This window comes from Lissotriton helveticus, chromosome 3_1, assembly GCF_964261635.1.
Source record: "Lissotriton helveticus chromosome 3_1, aLisHel1.1, whole genome shotgun sequence".
Taxonomy (NCBI): domain Eukaryota; kingdom Metazoa; phylum Chordata; class Amphibia; order Caudata; family Salamandridae; genus Lissotriton; species Lissotriton helveticus.
The window spans coordinates 921,351,485-921,378,279 of NC_136061.1; the positions used below are offsets into that span (position 1 = coordinate 921,351,485).

The window sequence follows — 26,795 nt, forward strand, 5'->3', positions numbered from 1 at the left end:
TTTGAAATAGTCATTGATGCACATTCCTTTTTATTGAAAGGTATTAATGCTTACCTTAGTCGAAAGGTTTAAATGAATTTTCCTTTTGATTAAGCTTATTTGTCCCCATGGACCCAGGCTATGAACACCTGGCTGCAACTGGTTTCCTGCTTTAGTATCCTATTGCTTGTGACTATGCCCCAGATACTTGCAACACTGCTCGCAGCGCTGACGAAAGCACACGCTTGGGCTCTCGGGATCTTGTAAGATGTATTTTTATATGTGCTGAGCACACCCTTACCTGCAAATGACTCATTCTTGCAGTTCCACTGGAGAATGTGAAGTGGACTGAGAAATGTAAATTGTATATTTCATCATTTACCAGGTTCAAGTTTATTATCTCTGCTCAAGGTTGACTATATATGAGGTCAATGGATTGCAGATAAAACAAGCATTTGCAATGCATAAGGTCTCGCATTAGGAAAGTTTGAGCTATTGGTATTTTAAATGACACATTTTTTATATATGTGTTGGTTTTGAAAATAGCAAAAATAATAGCTTTGTCATTTACAATGCCAATAGTTATAACTTGTGACACCTATAGCATTTGTAATGCAATATGTGTTGTATTCACGTGACTTAGATGTATTGATATTACAAATAACAATGGCTTTGAATTTTTTTAATAATTAATACTTAAATAAAAGTTATTGTAATTTATAATGGCAATAGCTTAAACTTTTGTAAATAACTTTTGTGAAGAATATGTTCAGTGTATTTTATTGTGACGAAAATCCAAGAACAGAAGTGAAATACTAACCTCTTTTTGTGACATTTGTAATAAAGCTTGAAACATTGAGAGATCATATTTGACCCAGTTGTTGGTAAATGGTTGCACAGATTGATGCTGTGGTGGGGCTGAGAGATGTTGTGGTGGCGACTAGTGATGCTGTGGCATTCAATGATCCTGTGGTAGCGCATAGTGATGTTGTTGTGCCCCTTAGTGATGCTGTGGTGATGCGATAGATAGAGTGAGTGGGATAGATAGATGAGTGAGGGCGATAGATAGAGGGATTGAGTGAGCGAGATAGATAGATAGATAGATAGGAGTGAGGGCGATAGATAGCTATACAGATAGAGTGCTGGCGATAGATAGATAGAGTGAGGGCGATAGATAGATAGAGTGAGGGCGATAAATAGATAGATAGAGTGAGGGCGATAGATAGATTGATAGATAGAGTGAGGGCGATAGATAAATTGATAGATAGAGTGAGGGCGATAGATAGATTGATAGAGTGAGGGCGATTAGAGTGAGGGCGATTAGATAGAGTGAGGGCGATAGATAGAGTGAGGGCGATTAGATAGAGTGAGGGCGATAGATAGAGTGAGGGCGATAGATAGATAGAGTGAGGGCGATAGATAGATAGAGTGAGGGCGATAGATAGATAGAGTGAGGGCGATAGATAGATAGAGTGAGGGCGATTAGATAGATAGAGTGAGGGCGATAGAGTGAGGGCGATTAGATAGATAGAGTGAGGGCGATTAGATAGATAGAGTGAGGGCGATTAGATAGATAGAGTGAGGGCGATAGATAGATAGAGTGAGGGCGATAGATAGATAGAGTGAGGGCGATAGATAGATAGAGTGAGGGCGATAGATAGAGTGAGGGCGATAGATAGATAGAGTGAGGGCGATAGATAGAGTGAGGGCGATAGATAGAGTGAGGGCGATAGATAGAGTGAGGGCGATAGATAGAGTGAGGGCGATAGATAGAGTGAGGGCGATAGATAGAGTGAGGGCGATAGATAGAGTGAGGGCGATAGATAGAGTGAGGGCGATAGATAGAGTGAGGGCGATAGATAGAGTGAGGGCGATAGATAGAGTGAGGGCGATAGATAGAGTGAGGGCGATAGATAGAGTGAGGGCGATAGATAGAGTGAGGGCGATAGATAGAGTGAGGGCGATAGATAGAGTGAGGGCGATAGATAGAGTGAGGGCGATAGATAGAGTGAGGGCGATAGATAGAGTGAGGCCGATAAGATAGAGTGAGGCCGATAAGATAGAGTGAGGCCGATAAGATAGAGTGAGGCCGATAAGATAGAGTGAGGCCAATAAGATAGAGTGAGGGCGATAAGATAGAGTGAGGGCGATAGATCGATAGACAGATAGAGTGAGGGCGATAGATCGATAGACAGATAGAGTGAGGGCGATAGATCGATAGACAGAGTGAGGGCGATAGATCGATAGACAGATAGAGTGAGGGCGATAGATAGATAGAGTGAGGGCGATAGATAGATAGAGTGAGGGCGATAGATAGATAGAGTGAGGGCGATAGATAGATAGAGTGAGGGCGATAGATAGATAGAGTGAGGGCGATAGATAGATAGAGTGAGGGCGATAGATAGATAGAGTGAGGGCGATAGATAGATAGAGTGAGGGCGATAGATAGATAGAGTGAGGGCGATAGATAGATAGAGTGAGGGCGATAGATAGATAGAGTGAGGGCGATAGATAGATAGAGTGAGGGCGATAGATAGAGTGAGGGCGATAGATAGAGTGAGGGCGATAGATAGAGTGAGGGCGATTAGATAGATAGAGTGAGGGCGATTAGATAGAGTGAGGGCGATTAGATAGAGTGAGGGCGATTAGATAGAGTGAGGGCGATTAGATAGAGTGAGGGCGATTAGATAGAGTGAGGGCGATTAGATAGAGTGAGGGCGATTAGATAGAGTGAGGGCGATTAGATAGATAGAGTGAGGGCGATTAGATAGATAGAGTGAGGGCGATTAGATAGATAGACTGAGGGCGATTAGATAGATAGACTGAGGCCGATAGGTAGAGTGAGGGCGATAGATCGATAGACAGATAGAGTGAGGGCGATAGATCGATAGACAGATAGAGTGAGGGCGATAGATCGATAGACAGATAGAGTGAGGGCGATAGATCGATAGACAGATAGAGTGAGGGCGATAGATCGATAGACAGATAGAGTGAGGGCGATAGATCGATAGACAGATAGAGTGAGGGCGATAGATCGATAGACAGATAGAGTGAGGGCGATAGATCGATAGACAGATAGAGTGAGGGCGATAGATCGATAGACAGATAGAGTGAGGGCGATAGATCGATAGACAGATAGAGTGAGGGCGATAGATCGATAGACAGATAGAGTGAGGGCGATAGATAGATAGATAGTTGTGTGTGTGGTTGTGTGTGGTTGTGGTTGTGTGTGTGGTTGTGGTTATGTGTGCGTGGTTGTGTGTGTGTGGTTGTGTGTGTGTGGTTGTGTGTGTTTGGTTGTGTGTGTGTGGTTGTGTGTGTTATGCTTTGTTTTTCTATGTTTTGTTATGCTATGTTTTGTTGTGTTTGGTATGCTATGTTTTGCTAGGCTATGATATGTTTTGTTATGCTATGCAATGTTTTGTTTTGCTATTCTATGCTTTGTTTTGTTATGCTATGCAATGCTTTGTTGTGTTTGTTATGCTATGCTTTGTTATGCTATGCTATGTTGTGTTGTGTTGTGTTTTGCTATGCTATGCTTTGTTTTGCTATGCTATGTTTTGTTATGCTGTTTTGTTATGCTATGCTATGTTTTGTTATGCTATGCTTTGTTATGCTTTGTTATGCTATGCTATGTTTTGCTATGCTTTGTTTTGCTATGCTATGTTTTGTTGTGTTTGATATGCTATGTTTTGCTATGCTATTATGTTTTGCTATGCCATGTTTTGTTATGCCATGTTTTGTTATGCCATGTTTTGTTATGCCATGTTTTGTTAGGCTATGTTTTGTTTTGCTATCCTATGCTTTGTTTTGTTATGCTATGCTCTGTTTAGTTTTGCTATCCTATGCTATGTTGTGTTTTGTTATGCTATGCTATGTTGTGTTTTGTTATGCTATGCTGTGTTTTGTTATGCTATGCTTTGTTATGCTATGCTATGTTTTGTTGTGTTTTGTTATGCTATTTTTTGTTATGCTATGTTTTGTTGTGCTTTATTACGCTATGCTTGGTTACGCTGTGCTTGGTTACGCTGTGCTTGGTTACGCTGTGCTTGGTTATGCTGTGCTTGGTTATGCTGTGCTTGGTTATGCTGTGCTTGGTTATGCTGTGCTTGGTTATGCTGTGCTTGGTTATGCTGTGCTTGGTTGTGCTGTGCTTGGTTGTGCTGTGCTTGGTTGTGCTGTGCTTGGTTGTGCTGTGCTTGGTTGTGCTGTGCTTGGTTGTGCTGTGCTTGGTTGTGCTGTGCTTGGTTGTGCTGTGCTTGGTTGTGCTGTGCTTGGTTGTGCTGTGCTTGGTTGTGCTGTGCTTGGTTGTGCTGTGCTTGGTTGTGCTGTGCTTGGTTGTGCTGTGCTTGGTTGTGCTGTGCTTGGTTGTGCTGTGCTTGGTTGTGCTGTGCTTGGTTGTGCTGTGCTTGGTTGTGCTGTGCTTGGTTGTGCTGTGCTTGGTTGTGCTGTGCTTGGTTGTGCTGTGCTTGGTTGTGCTGTGCTTGGTTGTGCTGTGCTTGGTTGTGCTGTGCTTGGTTGTGCTGTGCTTGGTTGTGCTGTGCTTGGTTGTGCTGTGCTTGGTTGTGCTGTGCTTGGTTGTGCTGTGCTTGGTTGTGCTGTGCTTGGTTGTGCTGTGCTTGGTTGTGCTGTGCTTGGTTGTGCTGTGCTTGGTTGTGCTGTGCTTGGTTGTGCTGTGCTTGGTTGTGCTGTGCTTGGTTGTGCTGTGCTTGGTTGTGCTGTGCTTGGTTGTGCTGTGCTTGGTTGTGCTGTGCTTGGTTGTGCTGTGCTTGGTTGTGCTGTGCTTGGTTGTGCTGTGCTTGGTTGTGCTGTGCTTGGTTGTGCTGTGCTTGGTTGTGCTGTGCTTGGTTGTGCTGTGCTTGGTTGTGCTGTGCTTTGCTGTGTTTTGCTGTGCTGTGTTTTGCTGTGCTGTGTTTTGCTGTGCTGTGTTTTGCTGTGCTGTGCTTTGCTGTGCTGTGTTTTGCTGTGCTGTGTTTTGCTGTGCTGTGTTTTGCTGTGCTTTGCTGTGCTGTGTTTTGCTGTGCTGTGTTTTGCTGTGCTGTGTTTTGCTGTGCTGTGTTTTGCTGTGCTGTGTTTTGCTGTGCTGTGCTTTGCTGTGCTGTGCTTTGCTGTGCTGTGCTTTGCTGTGCTGTGCTGTGCTGTGTTTTGCTGTGCTGTGCTGTGCTGTGTTTTGCTGTGCTGTGTTTTGCTGTGCTGTTTTGCTGTGCTGTTTTGCTGTGCTGTGTTTTGCTGTGCTGTGCTGTGCTGCAGTGCTGTGCTGTGTTTTGCTGTGCTGTGTTGTGCTGTGTTTTGCTGTGCTGTGTTTTGCTGTGCTGTGTTTTGCTGTGCTGTGTTTTGCTGTGCTGTGTTTTGCTGTGCTGTGCTTTGCTGTGCTGTGTTTTGCTGTGCTGTGCTGTTTTGCTGTGCTGTGCTGTTTTGCTGTGCTGTGTTTTGCTGTGCTTTGCTGTGCTGTGTTTTGCTGTGCTGTGTTTTGCTGTGCTGTTTTGCTGTGCTGTGCTGTTTTGCTGTGCTGTGTTTTGCTGTGCTGTGTTTTGCTGTGCTTTGCTGTGCTGTGCTTTGCTGTGCTGTGTTTTGCTGTGTTTTGCTGTGCTGTTTTGCTGTGTTTTGCTGTGCTGTGCTTTGCTGTGCTGTGTTTTGCTGTGTTTTGCTGTGCTGTGCTTTGCTGTGCTGTGTTTTGCTGTGCTGTGCTGTGTTTTGCTGTGCTGTGTTTTGCTGTGCTGTGTTTTGCTGTGCTGTGTTTTGCTGTGCTGTGTTTTGCTGTGCTGTGTTGTGCTGTGTTTTGCTGTGCTGTGTTTTGCTGTGCTGTGTTTTGCTGTGCTGTGCTGTGCTGTGCTGTGCTGTGCTGTGCTGTGCTGTGCTGTGCTGTGTTTTGCTGTGCTGTGTTTTGCTGTGCTGTGTTTTGCTGTGCTGTGCTGCCGTGCTGTGTTTTGCTGTGCTGTGCTGCCATGCTGTGTTTTGCTGTGCTGTGCTGTGTTTTGCTGTGCTGTGCTGTGTTTTGCTGTGCTGTGCTGTGTTTTGCTGTGCTGTGCTTTGCTGTGCTGTGTTTTGCTGTGCTGTGTTTTGCTGTGCTGTGCTGTGTTGTGCTGTGCTGTGTTGTGCTGTGCTGTGTTTTGCTGTGCTGTGTTTTGCTGTGCTGTGTTTTGCTGTGCTGTGTTTTGCTGTGCTGTGTTTTGCTGTGCTGTGCTTTGCTGTGCTGTGCTTTGCTGTGCTGTGTTTTGCTGTGTTGTGTTGTGCTGTGCTGTGTTCTGCTGTGCTGTGCTGTGTTTTGCTGTGCTGTGCTGTGTTGTGTTGTGTTGTGCTGTGCTGTGTTTTGCTGTACTGTGTTTTGCTGTGCTGTGCTGTGCTGTGCTGTGTTTTGCTGTGCTGTGCTGTCCTGTGCTGTGTTTTGCTGTGCTGTGCTGTGTTTTGCTGTGCTGTGCTTTGCTGTGCTTTGCTGTGTTTTGCTGTGTTTTGCTGTGCTGTCCTGTGCTGTGTTGTGTTGTGTTTTGCTGTGCTGTGCTTTGCTGTGCTGTGTTGAGTTTTGCTGTGCTGTGCTGTGTTGTGTTTTGCTGTGTTGTGTTTTGCTTTGCTGTGCTGTGTTTTGCTGTGCTGTGTGGTGTTTTGCTGTGCTGTGTTTTGCTGTGCTGTGTGGTGTTTTGCTGTGCTGTGCTGTGTTGTGTTTTGCTGTGCTGTGCTGTGTTTTGCTGTGCTGTGTTGTGTTTTGCTGTGCTGTGCTGTGTTTTGCTGTGCTGTGCTGTGTTGTGCTGTGCTGTGGTGTGTTGTGCTGTGCTGTGTTTTGCTGTGCTGTGCTGTGCTGTGCTGTGCTGTGCTGTGTTGTGCTTTGCTGTGCTGTGTTGTGTTTTGCTGTGCTGTGCTTTGCTGTGCTGTGTTGTGTTTTGCTGTGCTGTGCTGTGTTGTGTTGTGTTTTGCTGTGCTGTGCTGTGTTGTGTTTTGCTGTGCTGTGTTGTGTTGTGTTTTACGGTGCTGGTAAGGGTATGTGAGGGTGTGTGTGAGGGGGTGTGAAGGTGAGGGTGAGGAGGTGTGTGAGGGTGAGGAGGTGTGTGAGGGGTGAGGGGGTGAGAGCGTGAGGGTGAGTGTCTCCAATGAATGTCACTGCTTCGCCTTCTTTGAAAATGTTCAGTGCTGCAAATAGAGCATGCCGCCCTAATTATCACAGCATGAGGCCCCAAAGTGATCATTATCACAGCATGCAGAGAGCCGCCCCACGCTGCTGGAGCACTCAACTGCACATTAATTATAGTTGAGTGCTCCAGCAGCCTGGGGCGCCTGTTGACATGCTGTGATAAGTGGGTCTCATGCTGTGATAATTGTTGCGGCGCCTGAGGAAGTGGAGACTCCTGCTGGGATAATTGTTCTTGTGGCCCTCAGAAAGTAGAGTTTCATGCTGGGATAATTGGTCTGGCGGGCTTGCAGCGCCGGACGTCCAACAAACGTGCACAAGCTGCTCAACCTTGAAGCGTGTTCACAGACCTGGGTCGGCTCGTACCCAGGTCTGTATCGGGCTCGTTCACAGCTGTTACTCCCTTGACAGGGAGGAAGGTGACTATAGTCTCGCTGGCGGGAGCGCTTCGCGCTCCAACGCCAGCTCGACCTAAAAAGACTGTTCTAAAAGGCTTCCAGCCACACCGTGTGAAAGTGCTTTGTAAGAGACATACACCCCTCTAATGACTTGCACTCCAGAATTGGTAGTCTTTGAAAACGTCTCTCTTGTGGTAACACACCAAATCCTTTCTTGCTCAAAGTTTCAGACATGGCTGTGCGTGCCTTTTTTTCTGCATGAAGCCGCATCCATCGTGCTGCCGAGTACAGCCATGATGCGTATGTTCCCTTTCAACTTCAGACACCGTTTCTTGTCTGATTCCAATCAAGAGACCTCTAGAGTTTAGTTTTTCTGATGCTGCTGAGTTTTGCCAATTTCTTGGTTTACACTCCAACTAGGTACAAATATATCCACTCCCCCCTTCCTCAATCAGTACCTCATTCAGTTGATTACAGGATTCAAATACTGCTTTGCCTCCAATAAATACTATTTTGCTGATCATACATCACATGTACCGGTTTTGAAATTTGAAGTTGTGAACGCGGTTTCATTTTCATAATATAATAATTCAAACATTTTTCCAGCTTTATATGTGTGGATGAAAGTGATTTAGCACATCCCGTAATGTAGAGTGGAGTGGTGTGGCTCACTGGTTAGAGGCGGCAGACCCGAGAGCAGAGAACGGCCTGGGACCAGGGTTCGATTCCCGACGCGGCAGGGTCTTGGACCAAGATCAGCGGACTTGATAATTCTCGCCTCGGTGCCTACTCTAACCAGGGATCACACTTGGCAACTCTGGGCATTAAGCTTGCCTCATCTCCACAACGGCCCCTCACAAACACCGGGGATGCCTGGTTCCACCTTGGAGACTCCCAGGAAGGACTATCTCACAAGGAAAGCCAGGACGGGTTCCCCAGCGGTCTATAGCGCTACGAGGCCTGCGGTGCGGGTAGCAGTGCGCTTTACAAGACACACAATTTATTCCCAATGCTGTTATCCTAATTTGTTTCCTTCAACATTTGTGACCTAATTTAACCACTTCGCAGTCAGCACTGCTCCTGTTTTAAAGCATGCGTTTGCTGCAGTAATAATTTAGCTTTTAAGTTATCTAAACCTTCCCTACGTGAGTATTTACATACTTATCTTCCACTATCCCACATGACTTCCATGATAACGGAGTACACTACACAAAAGGTTGAGTTATTTTGTGTCCACAAGTATGTGAATACCATCTCCGTCCGAATCCCAGACCCTAGCCCATTCTGAATTACACAAGCTCCAGAGTATTCTGATCCTGTTAAAGATTTGCCTATAATTATTACAAGCTCAGTTCAGTACCTAGTTTTACCTCTACTTGGAGTCACTACCGGAGTCACTACCAGAGTCTTCCAAACATCGTATTACCTGTAGCTACACATCTCCATAGTGAGGTTGCTAAATATCAAACAATCAATGTCTGCAGGGTGAAGAGTCAAAAGAATAAGATCCAACAGGTGGAGTGTTTTAAAGATTAGGCATTGCTCTTTTTTTGTTAAAAGTGGAAATGGATTGTAGATCACTCTGTTTCGCTTGTACATACCACAAATGAAACAAGCATTTGCAATGCAATAAGTCTCGCATTAGGAAAGTTTGAGCTATTGGTCTTGTAAATGACAATTTTTTTATTTCTGTGTTGGTTTTGAAAATAGCTAAATAGCTTTGTCATTTACAATGCCAATAGTTATAACTTTCGCAAATGTGATACCTATAGCATTTGTAATGCAACATGTTTTGTATTTACGTGATTTAGATGTATTGATATTACAAATAACAATGGCTTTTAATTTTTTTAAATAATTAATACTTAAATAAAAGTGATTGTAATTTATAATGGCAATAGCTTAAACTTTTGTAAATAACTTTTGTGAAGATTATGTTCTGTGTATTTTATTGTGACGAAAATCCAAGAACAGAAGTGAAATATTAACATCTTTTTGTGACATTTGTAATAAAGCTTGAAACATTGAGAGAACATATTTGAACCAGTTGTTGTTGAATGGTTGCATAGATTGATGCTGTGTTGGCGACGAGTGATGTTGTGTTGGCGACGAGTGATGCTGTGGTGGCGACGAGTGATGCTGTGGTGGCGACGAGTGATGCTGTGGTGGCGACGAGTGGTGGTGCCGAGTGGTACTGTGGTGGTACCGAGTGGTACTGTGGTGGTGCCGAGTGGTGCTGTGGTGGTGCCGAGTGGTGCTGTGGTGGTGCCGAGTGGTGCTGTGGTGGTGCCGAGTGGTGCTGTGGTGGTGCCGAGTGGTGCTGTGGTGGTGCCGAGTGGTGCTGTGGGGGTGCAGAGTGGTGCTGTGGTGGTGCTGAGTGATAATGTGGTGGTGCTGAGTGATAATGTGGTGGTGCTGAGTGGTAATGTGGTGGTGCTGAGTGGTAATGTGGTGGTGCTGAGTGGTGGTGCTGAGTGTTGCTGTGGTGGTGCTGAGTGGTGCTGAGTGGTGCTGTGGTGGTGCTGAGTGGTGCTGTGGTGGTGCTGAGTGGTGCTGTGGTGGTGCTGAGTGGTGCTGTGGTGGTGCTGAGTGGTGCTGTGGTGGTGCTGAGTGGTGCTGAGTGATAATGTGGTGGTGCTGAGTGATAATGTGGTGGTGCTGAGTGATAATGTGGTGGTGCTGAGTGATAATGTGGTGGTGCTGAGTGATAATGTGGTGGTGCTGAGTGATAATGTGGTGGTGCTGAGTGGTAATGTGGTGGTGCTGAGTGGTAATGTGGTGGTGCTGAGTGGTAATGTGGTGGTGCTAAGTGGTAATGTGGTGGTGCTGAGTGGTAATGTGGTGGTGCTGAGTGGTAATGTGGTGGTGCTGAGTGGTAATGTGGTGGTGCTGAGTGGTAATGTGGTGGTGCTGAGTGATAATGTGGTGGTGCTGAGTGATAATGTGGTGGTGCTGAGTGATAATGTGGTGATGCTGTGGTGGTGCTGAGTGGTGCTGTGGTGGTGCTGAGTGGTGCTGAGTGATGCTGAGTGATGCTGTGCTGGTGCTGAGTGATGCTGTGCTGGTGCTGAGTGATGCTGTGCTGGTGCTGAGTGGTGCTGGTGCTGAGTGATGCTGTGCTGGTGCTGAGTGATGCTGTGCTGGTGCTGAGTGATGCTGTGCTGGTGCTGAGTGATGCTGTGCTGGTGCTGAGTGATGCTGTGCTGGTGCTGAGTGATGCTGTGCTGGTGCTGAGTGATGCTGTGCTGGTGCTGAGTGATGCTGTGCTGGTGCTGAGTGATGCTGTGCTGGTGCTGAGTGATGCTGTGCTGGTGCTGAGTGATGCTGTGCTGGTGCTGAGTGATGCTGTGCTGGTGCTGAGTGATGCTGTGCTGGTGCTGAGTGATGCTGTGCTGGTGCTGAGTGATGCTGTGCTGGTGCTGAGTGATGCTGTGCTGGTGCTGAGTGATGCTGTGCTGGTGCTGAGTGATGTTGTGGTGGTGCTGAGTGATGTTGTGGTGGTGGTGCTGTGGTGGTGCTGAGTGATGCTGTGGTGGTGCTGAGTGGTGAGAGTACATATCATGCGGTCGGAACTAGGACATGTAGGTAAATCGGCACGCCAACAGCATCTGCAGAAAGGTAACAAAATTATAAACACAAAACAGAAAGAACGCACCTCCTCACGGGGAGGGGCGTTCATGGAGTAGGGGTTGGATTTGAATGGCGCCATCAGTAAAATGAAGCTCTTCTCCATGGCTGTGTATACCCTAGCTCAAATGTTGAGCTCCCCACGTATTAGAATTGCATTTGTGCTGTTGCATTTGGGAAGCGTTCTTTTGCTCTGGTGCGGAGCTCTTCCAACATACAGTCCCTGGAGCTTTCTTGCCCTGTGCAGCTTGCTCTTGTACAGCGTTCTTCTCACAGAGAAGGCAGTTTTGGGGTGTCCTATGAGAGCATCTTTCTTCAGCAGCGCTTTGATGACTCCATGGTAGACTGGAGAAGCTAGACTGGAGGCGGTGTTCTTCCTCACGTGTGTCCAAGGTGTGATGAGCTTGATGTGTGCATCGCTCTGAAGAGGCCAGGCTTCCTTTACCATCATCGTGTCTTGGGGCTGTCCGAATGAGCTTGTTACCGATTGTTCCTTTCTCTTAAATGCCCAGTTTATAGTGGCTAGTGTGTTATGCTCATCATGCCGGGTATTCACCTGAAATCGAGTGTTGGGCGGCCCATGTGAGGTTGCTGAGGGTTGTCTTCGTACATCAAAATGTGGTGTCCGGTGTTTAGTGCCGGCCTGCGCCCTCGCGCTGCCTCTAAATAGCTGTCATTTGGAGCCCATCACGGCTGAGTGTGCGCGTGGCGTGACCTTTGTGCCCAGTGTAATTATTGCATTGTTTCTGCCCTTGATTTATGGCGGCGGGCAGCCTGGCAGGGCCTATGATGAATGGATGACCGTCTCGCCTGAACGTCCGCGTACGGCCACGCACAAGGCTCATTGGTTCACCCCTTATGTCACATATTCGGCTTCTTTTTATAATGCTTTTCTGATAAATGTGTGCTCAGAGTGGGCCTGTAGTAAAAGAAAACTGTGGTTCGTCTTGCTACGAATATCGTGGATTTGTATGAACCATCTGGAAAAAGACTGCCAATTTCAGTCGCACCTTAAACACGCTATCGGACTATGGTTGAGCAATCACAGGTAATAGGGGTAATGTACCACTCGCAATTTTGGACAGTATTGTTTAAGCTGCACAATTCCCAGGCTTGCATTATAGAGGCAACTCTTTTTAACTGTAGAGTTTCGGACAATCATATATCCTGCAATGGATGGGAGAGGATCAGTGCTGTCCTATTCAACTGCCGTAACGGGGCCTGCATGGGGGAGGGGGAACGGGGGGGGGCAGAGGAGTTTGGGAAAAAAGTTTGGTGAAAGGGCCATTTAAAAATCAGTAGCGCATATGGGAAGTATGACCTTTATCAAGGCTATCCTGCCAGCCGTGGTGAGTGGGTGAAAAATACCAGTGCTTGACATTCTCCTCAATTCTTACCATTGCTGTGCTGAGGCAATGCATGATGTCCTGAAAAAAGGCAACCCAGGACACAAACTACTGTAACCTACAAATCACGTGGAAGCCCCTCTGGATACTTGTATCACGCTCTTAAGAACACATTTCTCCCGCATGACCAAAGCCGACCAGAGACAACAGGCGTTCATAGGTTTACACCCAAAATTGTACGGAGGGTTATGCAATTACGGATACACCAATGTAAGCGAGGGACATAAAGAAGGTAACCTGACTATGGAACAAAACTTAAGATCCGCCCTCACCAATGGTAGTAATTGTATGGCCGGGAAATGCTCCTCGGCATTGCGGGGGCGGGGTGCGGATCCCTTTGAAGTGTACCACGGCCTCGCGGCCGTGAAAGTAAAAGGAAACAGCAGGGATGTAATTAGGGGGGAGGAGAAGTGAGGCCGAGCGCGCGCTGGTGTGAATGCCTGAGGCCGAGCGCACGCTGGGGAAGCTTCAGATGCCTGTGGTAGGGAGGCTGATGGCTTTGATGTGGATGCGCGTTCCGTACGAGTGCACCACACCAACTGTCCGAAATCCGTGATGGTGTCAGACCTTGGTTTGCCCTCTACTCTCGTCTATTATCCCTTGCAAGACCTAAAAAGGCAGGATGCCTCCAGGAAAACAAAGCATCGATAAACCACAGGCTTTGGAGGTAATGGGTAGTTTATAATTTTTATGTTGTTCTCCTTGTACCATATTTTACTGGTCAGAGAAGCGCATTAATCTAATGAAACACCTGAAATGTTCATGTTCATCTTCTTTATCTGTTAAATGATTTGTAGTGTTTCTTATGGCCCAAATCTGCTCTTCAAGTCGAACATTTGGGACTTGCATGTCCCAACAGATCAAAGTATAAAACGTACCTGTAACAACTCTGCGAACCCTTGGACAGATATGTCCTAATGAGACTGTGCTCCGCATTGCGGGCAAAGCTTCTGGAATATCCACTAGAACCTGCAATTCTCCCCCCCTCCTCCCTCCCCCCCTCACGATAGTGATAGACAGTAGTAAAGGGGTCCATATCATATCCCAGCTCTACAAGGCTTGCGCTGACGACATTCGAGTAAAAGATGACAAGTTACGCAGTGCCTGTGATGCAGACCTGGGCAGCCCCATAACAGACGAACAATGGGCGGCCTGTTGTGGAGTCATGAACACGGTTTCCATTAACAGCCGTCACAAACTGATCCATTTCAAGTTCTTGCTCAGGATGTACATCACCCCAACTAAAGCACACAGGATGGACCCCACTAGGCCACATTGTTGTCAGAGATGCCACTCCTCATACGCCAACTTTGCTCACCTTACATGGACATGCCCAAGCATACATGCCTTCTGGACAGGCATACACAAGACACTAAGCAGTATGATAAAGATACCAATAGTACCTCTACCATAGATTGCCCTATTAGGTTATGTAATCCAATTTCCTCAGAAAGTCCATAGGTTTGTTGCTATCTGTTTATTGTTGGCTCAGAGAGAAATTGCCATACACTGGGGAAGCAGGTATTCACCTAAGATTAGGAGCTGGCTCCATAGCTTGGCATCCTGCTCTATGAAGAGTGAGTTGTACGCCAACACTATCCCTCCCTCCTCAAGACCTAAAGATATATGGGGTCCTTTCAGAACCTTCCTAGCCTCAAAGCAGCCAGATCCCTCCACTCAACAAGAGCAAGGTATTGTCCCGACAGGCGTGAGGTAAAAGGATGCAGGAAACACACTGTTTAAGGCATTAAAATGTTATGCTGTTTCCCAGATTCAAATGTTATTTTGCGACAGGATACAGGGATAACAGGACTGTCAATGATGTGTTGATAGCTAATGTGAATGGTGGGATACTTGAGTCGGGCCGAGCAAGAACAACTTTTTTTATGTACATTCAACCTCCCGTCCTTAACTGTGCTTGCAAAGAAAACCATGTCAGCTTAACCATGTACTAATACATATGTCGACATGTGATGGAACTCAGTGCATCGCTTTTGTCTTTTAGAAAATGCTAAATAAAGTTTATTTAAAAAAAACAACTTTGCTAACCCTGGTACAGAACTAGCAAGATGTTCATGTAAATTTTTTAAAATAAAATAAATGCTTCATTTCACTTGTTTTATCAATTTTTTTTTGCCCACCTCTTATTGAAGAGGCTTTGAGCTATGAAGAAATAAGCTTGGATGTTTGTTGTAGGTATATTTCCCTAAGAAAGTCGTAAAACCTTAACAGCTGAAGAAAGAAGATTGGAGTGCTCAGTTGTTCCATTGGATTTTATCCCGGTTGTTTACAATGTATAATGTACAAAGCTGGTCTGCTCTACTTTTAAAGAAGGTAATGTTTTTGATATTGCTAGGGTATTGAAGTCTGCTGAAAGTTTGGAATAGAAACCGTTCAGGGAACAGTTTGTTAAAAGAACACGTAGGACCGTGATTGTTTTGAAGGTGGTCTAAACCTTTGCCTTGATCCTTTTTAGGTCGACACCTGCTTAGGCTGCGCTTGCGCAGTCGCAGGGAGAGATCTTATGTCGACAGTGTGGGGGCTTGAACCTGCCCCTCTTCTCCACTGGCTGGCTTCCTAAACGGAGGCCAGCCATTGGAGGAGAGGGGTGTCACTTCGTTCAAGACGGGATTCGGCGGTGTGTTTTTTACTTTCTTTCTGTTTTCTTTCTCTCCTCTTCCCATTGGCTGGAATTTTACATTCCAGCCAATGGGAAGAGGAAAGAAAGAAAACACGCCCCCGAATCCAAAAATGATGCTGCGTTTCTCAGACATTTCTGCCTCGCCTCGGAGAAACGTGGTCGTATGGAGCGCTCCTCTCTCGTCGCAGTTTCCTCAGCTGATACGAACAGCTGCTGCTTCCTCTGCTCTCCTCCAGCTGGTGCCGCCTGCCGAGAAAAATGAACTGCGCCACGCGCTTCCGACTCACAGAAGCACCACTGCCTGCAACGTCCCGTTGCGTTTTGTGACGGGCAAATACTTGTTCTTTGTTTGGCTGTGCTGCTCTGGCAGCAGTCCCAAGTTAATATTTCGGGTTTTGTTTGGTTTCTGTTCCCCAGGCTCTTGCGCTGCCTGTTTTCGACGTCCGGCTGTAGCGCCAGGAAACCTTTAGTAACCGGCCACCGACAGAGAAGCCCGCACCCAGGCGTCCGCGTTCACTTCCTGGTGTGCGTGAGCCCATTCCTCTGCGGCAATCATGGAAGATGCTTCGGACAGGGACGGCGGCTCAGAGGGAACACACCCCATCACCGTTTCGGCAGCCCAGGTGTCACAGCTGGTGCAGCAGATCGTGTCGCTGCGAGGTGGCGCCGGTGGGGGCCAGCAGGTGACAGTGCTGCAGCTGCCCAGCGGAGAGCAGGTGCACGGCGTAATTCAGGCCGCGGCGCCTTCTTCAGTCATCCGGTCCCCGGCGCTGCCGCAGTATATCCTGAGTCAAGTGCTGCTCAACAGCAGCTGGAGGATCGAGCTGACGAGGAGTAGGTGGGATCCCCTCAGCCGCGTAGCGAGGACTCCCAACAGAAAGCGGCGCGAGAACTTCTGGCTCGGCGGCCCTCCTACCGAAAGATCCTAAAGGAGATGTCCGGTGGCGAGCGCGGCGACGAGGAGCACTTGCAGGAGAGCGCTGGTGCCACACTTGCTCGTGAGGACTTTATTTTCATGACTTTGGAGTGCAAGTAAACATATAATTGTTAGATATTTGCGTAAGAACTGTGTACCTTAACTATTACGTTTCTCATGATCTAGAATCAAATAGTGGGCTAAGTTACCCTTTTAGGCCTCTGGTACAGACAAAGTTAGCTCTCTATTACCTGTTTGTTTCTAATATGTACCATATTCTTCAAGTGAGCTTTAAACACGTCCCTTCACGATTGAATGGTTTTGTTTTTGCATCAGTACATTAAAAAGGCCTCCGTGCGTTGCTGCACTTGCTTCATGACGTGACATGTGACCAGATATATTCTTACGCATCATTTACTCTCTTGGAAAAGATTTTCTTCGCTAGACCCCCCTCCCCCCAGTGAACAAATGCTTCCTGTGTTTGCTGATGCCTATAAACTCTATGACAAAAGCCACCGTTGGAGCTTTTTAGAGCAGAGACAATTTGCGAATGTTTATTTTTCTTTGATATTGCAAATACAATCTGTTAGGTAGCACAATACCTCATTATTATCTTGGACAACCAACAGCCCATGGTGTTAAGTACAGTGCTTAAATTAGTGAACCTGCAAACAGACCATACTTATTGCCTGTCTTCTGAAAGCATACCAATGGCTTAGTTTACAAAAAAAGTAATAACTAAGAGGTTCCAATATGCAAAAATGTGTCCAGGTGGAGTGTAACAGATTGTAGATTCTGAAATGCATCAGAGACTGCATTTGGTGCCCTGGACATGGTAACTGATGCAACTCGCAAACTGTGTGCTTTGGTGTGTACAGTTTTGTGACTATTTTTCAGCTTGCCTGCCGTCAACATTTATTCTATGCTTATTTTAAAAATATTTACCAAGATGCGGTGTTCTCTTTGGGCAATATCCCTCCTTGTTGCTTCAGTTCTGCTCACCCTCTTTCTTAAGTGCGTCCCTGTGCATGCACCTCAGTTGCTACTGGGGCTTGCTCACCTTAACAGACTACATGCTTTGGCTGGCTGTAAAATTCCACTTATTGTAGATTGCTCAGTTCTACTCAGTAGCCTAAAGCTTGTGGATGTTATACAATGCCCAATCCATTGGTTTTGTTCTCTAGTATACCCGTGGTTGACATCCCAAACCATAGTCCCAAGGGCCGTATCTCTGTTACTTGAAGGTAGGTTCATCCAAGCATTTACTATTGCTATATTGCTTTCTGGTTGCCCCTTTGTCACTTTTGAGTTGTTGTACAATACCCATCCCTGTGACTTGCTCTTTCCCAGTTTAGGGGGGATTTATTACTGCCAGTAGGGTTGTATAATGTCTTTTCATAAAGATTGTCCTCTGTCACACCTGGATGGGCTTTTTGGGTTACACCACGCTTGTCCTATAAAGGAACAAAAAGTGATGCTAGGTGTTCCATCTCTCCATGCCGGACCATCATATCATATAATGTTTTTTTATTGAATGCTCCCTGCCCCTCCTCATTGGATTCAACATGTATTAACTATGGCTGATTTTAGAACTGTTAGGTGCTTTGTTGTCCAAAGTGGATTCGACAAAGCATAGCATGGCTGGCTCTATATAATACATTGCTGTGGGTTACTCCCCTGCCACTTCAGTGTGTACTATGCCTTATTCTTTATGGTTGAGCATGTACAGAGCAGTTCAAAACTGGTATTCCGCATGCATGCACAATTGGAGCTTTTCTTTTACAGCCATGTTTAGGTTTGGATGCATGCCTCCCTCACCCACCCTCGCCCACCCTCTCTCACCCTCTCTCACCCTCTCTCACCCTCTCTCACCTCCCACCCTCTACTCCCCACCCCCTCACTCACCCTCCCACCCCCTCACTCACCCTCCCACCCACCCTCCCACCCACCCTCCCACCCCCTCACTCACCCTCCCACCCCCTCACTCACCCTCCCACCCACCCTCCCACCCCCTCACTCACCCTCCCACCCCCTCACTCACCCTCCCACCCTCCCACCCACCCTCCCACCCCCTCACTCACCCTCCCACCCCCTCACTCACCCTCCCACCCACCCTCCCACCCCCTCACTCACCCTCCCACCCACCCTCCCACCCCCTCACTCACCCTCCCACCCTCCCACCCCCTCACTCACCCTCCCACCCACCCTCCCACCCCCTCACTCACCCCCTCACTCACCCTCCCACCCACCCTCCCACCCCCTCACTCACCCCCTCACTCACCCTCCCACCCCCTCACTCACCCCCTCACTCACCCTCCCACCCACCCTCCCACCCACCCTCCCACCCCCTCACTCACCCTCCCTCCCACCCCCTCACTCACCCTCCCTCCCACCCCCTCACTCACCCTCCCACCCACCCTCCCACCCCCTCACTCACCCTCCCACCCCCTCACTCACCCACCCACCCTCCCACCCCCTCACTCACCCACCCACCCTCCCACCCCCTCACTCACCCACCCACCCACCCTCCCACCCCCTCACTCACCCACCCACCCACCCTCCCACCCCCTCACTCACCCACCCACCCACCCTCCCACCCCCTCACTCACCCACCCACCCACCCTCCCACCCCCTCACTCACCCTCCCACCCACCCTCCCACCCCCTCACTCACCCTCCCTCCCACCCACCCTCCCACCCCCTCACTCACCCCTCCCTCCCACCCACCCTCCCACCCCCTCACTCACCCTCCCTCCCACCCTCCCACCCCCTCACTCACCCTCCCTCCCACCCTCCCACCCCCCCACCCCCTCACTCACCCTCCCTCCCACCCACCCTCCCACCCACCCTCCCACCCCCTCACTCACCCTCCCTCCCACCCCCTCACTCACCCTCCCTCCCACACACCCTCCCACCCCCTCCCTCCCACCCACCCTCCCACCCCCTCCCTCCCACCCACCCACCCTCACACCCTCCCACCCACCCACCCTCCCACCCCCTCACTCACCCTCCCACCCCCTCACTCACCCTCCCACCCCCTCACTCACCCTCCCTCCCTCCCACCCACCCACCCTCCCACCCCCTCACTCACCCTCCCTCCCTCCCACCCACCCTCCCACCCCCTCACTCACCCTCCCTCCCACCCCCTCACTCACCCTCCCACCCACCCACCCACCCTCCCCCTCACTCACCCTCACTCACCCTCCCACCCACCCTCCCACCCCCTCACTCACCCTCCCACCCACCCTCCCACCCCCTCACTCACCCTCCCACCCACCCTCCCACCCCCTCACTCACCCTCCCACCCACCCTCCCACCCCCTCACTCACCCTCCCTCCCACCCACCCTCCCACCCCCTCACTCACCCTCCCTCCCACCCACCCTCCCACCCCCTCACTCACCCTCCCACCCCCTCACTCACCCTCCCTCCCACCCACCCTCCCACCCCCTCACTCACCCTCCCACCCCCTCTCACCCTCCCACCCACCCTCCCACCCCCTCACTCACCCTCCCACCCACCCCCTCACTCACCCTCCCACCCACCCTCCCACCCCCTCACTCACCCTCCCACCCACCCTCCCACCCCCTCACTCACCCTCCCACCCACCCTCCCACCCCCTCACTCACCCTCCCACTCACCCTCCCACCCACCCACCCCCTCACTCACCCTCCCACCCCCTCACTCACCCTCCCACTCACCCTCCCACCCCCTCACTCACCCTCCCACCCCCCCCTCACTCACCCTCCCACCCACCCTCCCACCCCCTCACTCACCCTCCCACCCACCCTCCCACCCCCTCACTCACCCTTCCACCCACCCTCCCACCCCCTCACTCACCCTCCCACCCCCTCACTCACCCTCCCACCCACCCTCCCACCCCCTCACTCACCCTCCCACCCACCCTCCCACCCCCTCACTCACTCACCCACCCTCCCACCCCCTCACTCACTCACCCACCCTCCCACCCACCCACCCATCCACCCACCCACCCATCCACCCACCCATCCACCCACCCACCCTCCCACCCCCTCACTCACCCTCCCACCCACCCTCCCGCCCCCTCACTCACCCTCCCACCCACCCTCCCGCCCCCTCACTCACCCTCCCACCCCCTCACTCACCCTCCCACCCACCCCTCACTCACCCTCCCACCCACCCACCCCCTCACTCACCCTCCCACCCACCCACCCCCTCACTCACCCTCCCACCCCCTCACTCACCCTCCCACCCCCTCACTCACCCTCTCACTCACCCTCTCACTCACCCTCCCACTCACCCTCCCACCCACCCTCCCACCCCCTCACTCACCCTCCCACTCACCCTCCCACCCACCCTCCCACCCCCTCACTCACCCTCCCACCCCCTCACTCACCCTCCCACTCCCACCCACCCTCCCACCCCCTCACTCACCCTCCCTCCCACCCTCCCTCCCTCCCACTCACCCTCCCACTCCCACCCACTCTCCCACCCCCTCACTCACCCTCCCTCCCACCCTCCCACTCACCCTCCCACCCACCCTCCCACCCCCTCACTCACCCTCCCACCCTCCCACCCACCCTCCCACCCCCTCACTCACTCACCCTCCCACCCACCCTCCCACCCCCCACTCACCCACCCTCCCACCCACCCTCCCACCCCCTCACTCACCCTCCCACCCCCTCACTCACCCTCCCACCCACCCTCCCACCCCCCTCACTCACTCACCCTCCCACCCTCCCTCCCTTCCTCCCTCCCTCCCTCCCTCCCTCCCTTCCTCCCTTCCTCCCACCCTCCCTTCCTCCCACCCTCCCTTCCTCCCACCCACCCACCCTCCCTTCCACCCACCCACCCTCCCACCCTCCCTCCCTCCCTCCCACACACCCTTCCACCCACCCACCCTCCCTCCCTCCCACCCACCCTCCCTCCCTCCCTCCCACCCACCCTCCCTCCCTCCCTTCCTCCCACCCACCCACCCTCCCTCCCTCCCTTCCTCCCACCCACCCTCCCTCCCTCCCTCCCTTCCTCCCACCCTCCCTTCCTCCCTTCCTCCCACCCACCCTCCCTCCCCTCCCACCCACCCTCCCACCCACCCTCCCACCCACCCACCCTCCCACCCACCCACCCACCCACCCACCCCTCCCCCCTCCCACCCTCCCTCCAACCCACCCTCCCTCCCTCCCACCCTCCCTCCAACACACCCTCCCTCCCACCCTCCCTCCAACCCTCCCTCCCTCCCCACCCTCCCACCCACCCTTCCCACCCACCCACCCTCCCACCCACCCTCCCACCCACCCTCCCTCCCTCCCTCCCTCCCTCCCACCCTCCCTCCCTCCCACCCTCCCTCCCTCCCACCCTCCCTCCCACCCTCCCTCCCTCCCTCCCACCCTCCCACCCACCCTCCCACCCACCCACCCACCCTCCCTCCCTCCCTCCCTCCCACCCTCCCTCCCTCCCTCCCACCCACCCACCCACCCTCCCTCCCTCCCACCCCCTCACTCACCCTCCCTTCCTCCCTTCCTTCCTCCCACCCACCCCTCCCTCCCTCCCACCCACCCTCCCACCCACCCTCCCTCCCTCCCACCCTCCCACCCTCCCTCCAACCCACCCTCCCTCCCACCCTCCCACCCTCCCTCCCTCCCACCCTCCCTCCCTCCCACCCTCCCACCCTCCCACCCTCCCTCCCTCCCCCACCACCCCCTCCCCATCCTCCCTCCACCCTCCCACCTCCCACCCTCCCACCCACCCTCCACCCTCCCACCCTCCCACCCCACCCACCCACCCACCCCAACCTCCCACCCACCCCACCCTCCCCACCCACCTCCCACACCCTCCTCCCACCCACCCCCTCCAACCCTCCCTCCCACCCTCCCACCCCCCCTCCCTCCCCCCCTCCCACCCCCCCTCCCACCCCCCCTCCCACCCCCCTCCCACCCCCTCCCACCCCCTCTCCCACCCCCTCTCCTACCTACCCCCCTCCCACCCCCTCTCTACCTACCCCCCTCCCACCCCCTCTCCTACCTACCCTCCCACCCCCTCTCCTACCTACCCCCTCCCACCCCCTCTCCTACCTACCCCCTCCCACCCCTCCCACCCACTCACCCCCCTCCCACCCACTCACCCCCCTCCCACCCACTCACCCCCCTCCCACCCACTCACCCCCTTACACCACCCACCCCCTCCCACCCCCCCCACCCCCCCACCCCCCCACCCCCCTCCCACCCTCCCCTCCCACCCCCCCACCCTCCCTCCCACCCCCTCCCACCCTCCCTCCCACCCTCCCTCCCACCCCCTCCCACCCTCCCTCCCACCCTCCCTCCCACCCTCTGTGTGTGTGTGTGGCACTCTGTGTGTGTGTGTGGCGCTCTGTGTGTGTATGGCGCTCTGTGTGTGTGTGGGGCGCTCTGTGTGTGTGGGGCGCTCTGTGTGTGTGGGGCGCTCTGTGTGTGTGGGCGCTCTGTGTGTGTGGGGCGCTCTGTGTGTGTGGGGCGCTCTGTGTGTGTGTGTGGGCGCTCTGTGTGTGTGTGTGGCGCTCTGTGTGTGTGTGTGTGTGGGCGCTCTGTGTGTGTGTGTGGCGCTCTGTGTGTGTGTGTGTGTGGCGCTCTGTGTGTGTGTGTGTGGCGCTCTGTGTGTGTGTGTGTGGCGCTCTGTGTGTGGGCGCTCTGTGTGTGTGTGTGTGGCGCTCTGTGTGTGTGTGTGTGTGTGTGGCGCTCTGTGTGTGTGCGCTCTGTGTGTGTGTGTGTGTGGTGCTCCCAACCCCTCTCCCACCCCCTCTCCCACCCACCCTCCCACCCCCTCTCCCACCCCCTCTCCTACCTACCCCCTCCCAACCACCCACCCACCCCCTTACAACCACCCACCCCCTCCCACCCACCCCCTCCCACCCGACCTTGATTAACCGGTACCGCTGCTGGATGAGTGAGAAAGTTCGCAAAAAGAGTCAGCAAATTGTTAATCGGGATTTGAGGATCTCTAGAAACTTGTGAAACTATAGTCAGATGTTCTTCTCTGAAACACCATAGCTGAAAAAGTGAAGCTACAAAATAACTTTTACCCCAGTAGTGCACTAAAACATTTCATTTGCATCCAATAGTGTCCTGAAATATTTTGCTTACATCTGGTTTCTCTTACCAGGACCGATCGTGTGATTTCATTGAAGATTTAGATGCCAATAAACTGGTCAAGAAAACAAAGAAGCGAATTTGTTTGGTTTTGGACTGCCTATGTGCCCATGATTTCAGTGACAAAACCGCTGATCTGATAAACTTGCAGCATTACGTGATCAAAGAGAAGCGGTTGAGTGAGCGTGAAACCGTGGTTATTTTCTACGATGTGGTACGAGTGGTAGAAGCTTTGCACAAGGTAAGGATGTGTTTTCTCTCTTTATACAAGAATGATGCTGCAATGGATTATATGTCTTGTAGGAATCGTATTATCTGATAGATATATATATGTGCCTTAACAATTGATGTCTTCAGCTATGAAACCCTCTCAAAGCCATCTCTTTTCCCCAGAATTAAACACTGAGGAAAGCAAAGCAATGATGGATGTACTTCTGAAATTTCTGATCCAAAGTCTATTATTTGAAACTTGTTTTACGTATACTTAGTCTGAAATTGGTAAAGCACAGGGTTCAGAAAACAAGCCTTGATCTTCTTTCGGAAATGTTGTTGTCTCTACTTTGTGTTGAGTGGATTGTTTTCATACTTCGAAAGTTCGAGATTCCAGCGTATTTGTACATGCTCTTAATGGTGTTCATGTTAAGTTATTTTTCTCCTGGTAAAAATATTTGATATTTCCACTTGACCTTTTCACTACCACGCTTCTGCATTGAACTAAAAGAAAAAAAACACTTCAGCGCTCAATTGTTTTTTGTTGGGAAAACACAATGATAGATAATGTTATACGTAACTTTGTACCCTCCCCCCCCACTCCGTTGTATCAGTTTTATTATTTTAGAAAAGGATCCAAATGAAACTCAATTAAACGGATCCACCTTATTTAGAAGTCTTTTCAACATTCTCTTTCATCAATTTTTAACCTCGCTTTTCTCCTCGAATTTGATAAACCTCTTTGAAAGCTTTTGTGATATTAACAATGTAAATATTTTTCTCAGAACAGTCTGTCATTTGACTCAACCAGATGGTAAAAACATGCACGCTATACTCTGTCTGACAAGCTGTATTAGATTGCACATGGATTAAGGGCTGCCGAAAAAATTAAATAGTCAAGTTGATGGCAGAATTAAGTTGTTACCTTTGCCAACCACAGGTGATGGCATTTGAGAAATGTAAAACAGTGGTATGTTATGGTATCATGCATTTCCAGTGTCTCACAGATTTCAATGAAAAAGAGATTGTCAAATCTAGAGCTCGCCATCAGAAATTTCTAGTATCAAGATTTAAAATGTATTTTATATATTTCATTCTTTGCACCTTGTAGAGCGTAAATGTTCATAGTGCCTTTTTCTGGTGAAAATATCAGATACAAGACAGCACGGTGTACATAACAATAATTTATTTTTATATGGAGCACCTATTCCACTTCTGCTGGTACCAAGTGCTGAAAATAATGTGTTACTTTTGCCCACTGTTAAAAAAAAATTCAGCAAACCGCAGGACTTGTCAGAAGGCAAATATATTTCGAGCAGTTGCAAGGAAGCGACCTTATCCATATGCAAAAAAAAGCTGACTGGCAATACTCCAATTCTGTTGTGTATTTATACAGTTATTTACAATCTGTTAGCAATCTGTCAAAGTATACACAAATTACAGGCAAAAAGTGTAAAGATGTACAGACTTTTAGTTCGCTGAAAGGCTGAGTAAATTTTGCGGGGATTCAAACGTGTTTGGATCATCGTCATCAATGCAGCAATCAGTCACTTCATTGAGCCATCCTCCCAGCGTTGGAATCTTTGGTATCGCTCTGTTAAAGCATATGTCTTAATTACATTTCTAGATGGCAGTCACAACATTTGACCACTGCAGGAAAGGTTCTTCCCCCTACCATCAAACTATCTTAAGTTGAGGGATCCTATGAGTGGAAAAATATGAACTTCGGTAGATAGATGTTCTTGCACATGTAATTCCTGGAGTGGTTTAGATGTATTCTTGGTTATACCATTGTAAGGAGTTAACATTGTTTAAAACAAACGTCAGCAATAAACAAAGTCCTGTGCTTTGCTGTATTTTTTCCTGAAAGATATCCATCTTGCATTTCCCAAAATTGACACAGTATGACTGCTAGATAATGTAGGGCTTTCCATTGCTGTAAAATTGGTTGGTCACATTGAAAGCATACAGTCTAAAGCAAGTGGAAGGTGATCGGCTAAGAGCAGGGCTGAGACCTACAGTAATGAATTGTTTTGTTGAAGGGAAAGACTAGACTGAGTACAAAGTACTGGGCAAGTAATCCCAGCATATTCACTTAGGATTCAACCGAAGTTTTGGGCATAGGGTTCAACCTATATTGAGCGCATTTAAACTACAAGGGGAGGTAGCCAAATATAGCTAGGAAGGCTTATTCTAGAACAGACGCTTTGCCAATTTTATGTTCTTGTTTCACTAGTTAATAACTAGAGTTGTGATTGTCATTAAGATTGCAAAGGAGTTCTCTAGTACCTGCTACGTACCTATTAACTTTATTGATACATTCTGCATTTGTTTCTTTGTGGGAGCATGCAACACTCTTTGGCACCTATAACTGCTAGACTCCTCCACAGATATCTATATCCTCTCATTATTCCTTTCTGGCTCCAGCTAACAAACTATTCCAGTTCTAGAATGCATAATACCCTAAGCTTTCAAGTGATAGCCTACATCCATCTTTCTGCCTTTGATGTATTTCGCATTTTAGATAAAAAAGGGATGCTATTTTAGGTGCATTTACAAAATGAATAGAGCCTATCTGTTTTCCTCTCAAAGATGGTGCGTAAACAAACATTACTGAAACCTACAGCTGCAGTCCAGAATGCCAGACTTTCGCCCATTCTTTTTCTAAGTCTGCTGTATGTTTCTGAACTGCATTAAAAGCAGAAATGTCAGAAGTAGGATCTCTTTCTGTAAGTGCACTCTGTTAATCTTTATGCTTTAGTCACTTTATCTTCCACTGGCATTCATCATTGATATGCTGCCAGCATACACTGTAAGAGATGTGGTGAAGCTTGTCTCACACATACTTAATTCACCAACAATGTATATAAATGCAATTCCTCTTGATCCTTGCCTTGTGGAAGCATTTTCTTCGGTTGTTACCATTATATATTCCGCATCTGCTTTAAAATTAATTTTCCTGCCCCTTAAAATCTCATTCACTTCTGTCTTCCATTTTCTTTGACACCGAATACTTCCATCTTCAGATTGTTTTGTTATCCACATTGATGACCAAAGAGACCGTTATTTCCCCTGAACAGATATATAAATATGCAACCTATATTTTTGTTGCGCTTTCATTTGAAGAATTCAATCATGGTGATGATTTTAGTCCGGTCCTTAATTCTCTGCTATACTTACCATTGTGTCCAGCCTCACCCACGGAATTGGAGTTGTGGCACAGTTAAACACCTTTACATCTGGGAGAAAGTGCCATTTAAGAAGTTCCTTAACTTTTTTACCACTTGATTAACATTTTCAAAATCCAGAAACCATGAGATTAGGGATGGATAAGCCAATGGCAAAACAGAAGTTGAAAGAAGACACATTGAATTAGTAGCGCATTATTTTGATTTTTACGT

General features: G+C 49.7%; 1 protein-coding gene across 1 annotated transcript in view; it reads left to right on the forward strand.

Moving 5' to 3' along the window:
* STK40 (serine/threonine kinase 40) overlaps positions 1-26,795 on the forward strand; it is a 379,098-nt gene that overhangs the window by 183,751 nt on the left and 168,552 nt on the right. Inside the window, exon 6 of the mRNA XM_078681258.1 lies at positions 23,198-23,425. Coding sequence (XP_078537384.1) covers positions 23,198-23,425 — 228 coding nt within the window. The remainder of the gene's footprint in view (positions 1-23,197; positions 23,426-26,795) is intronic.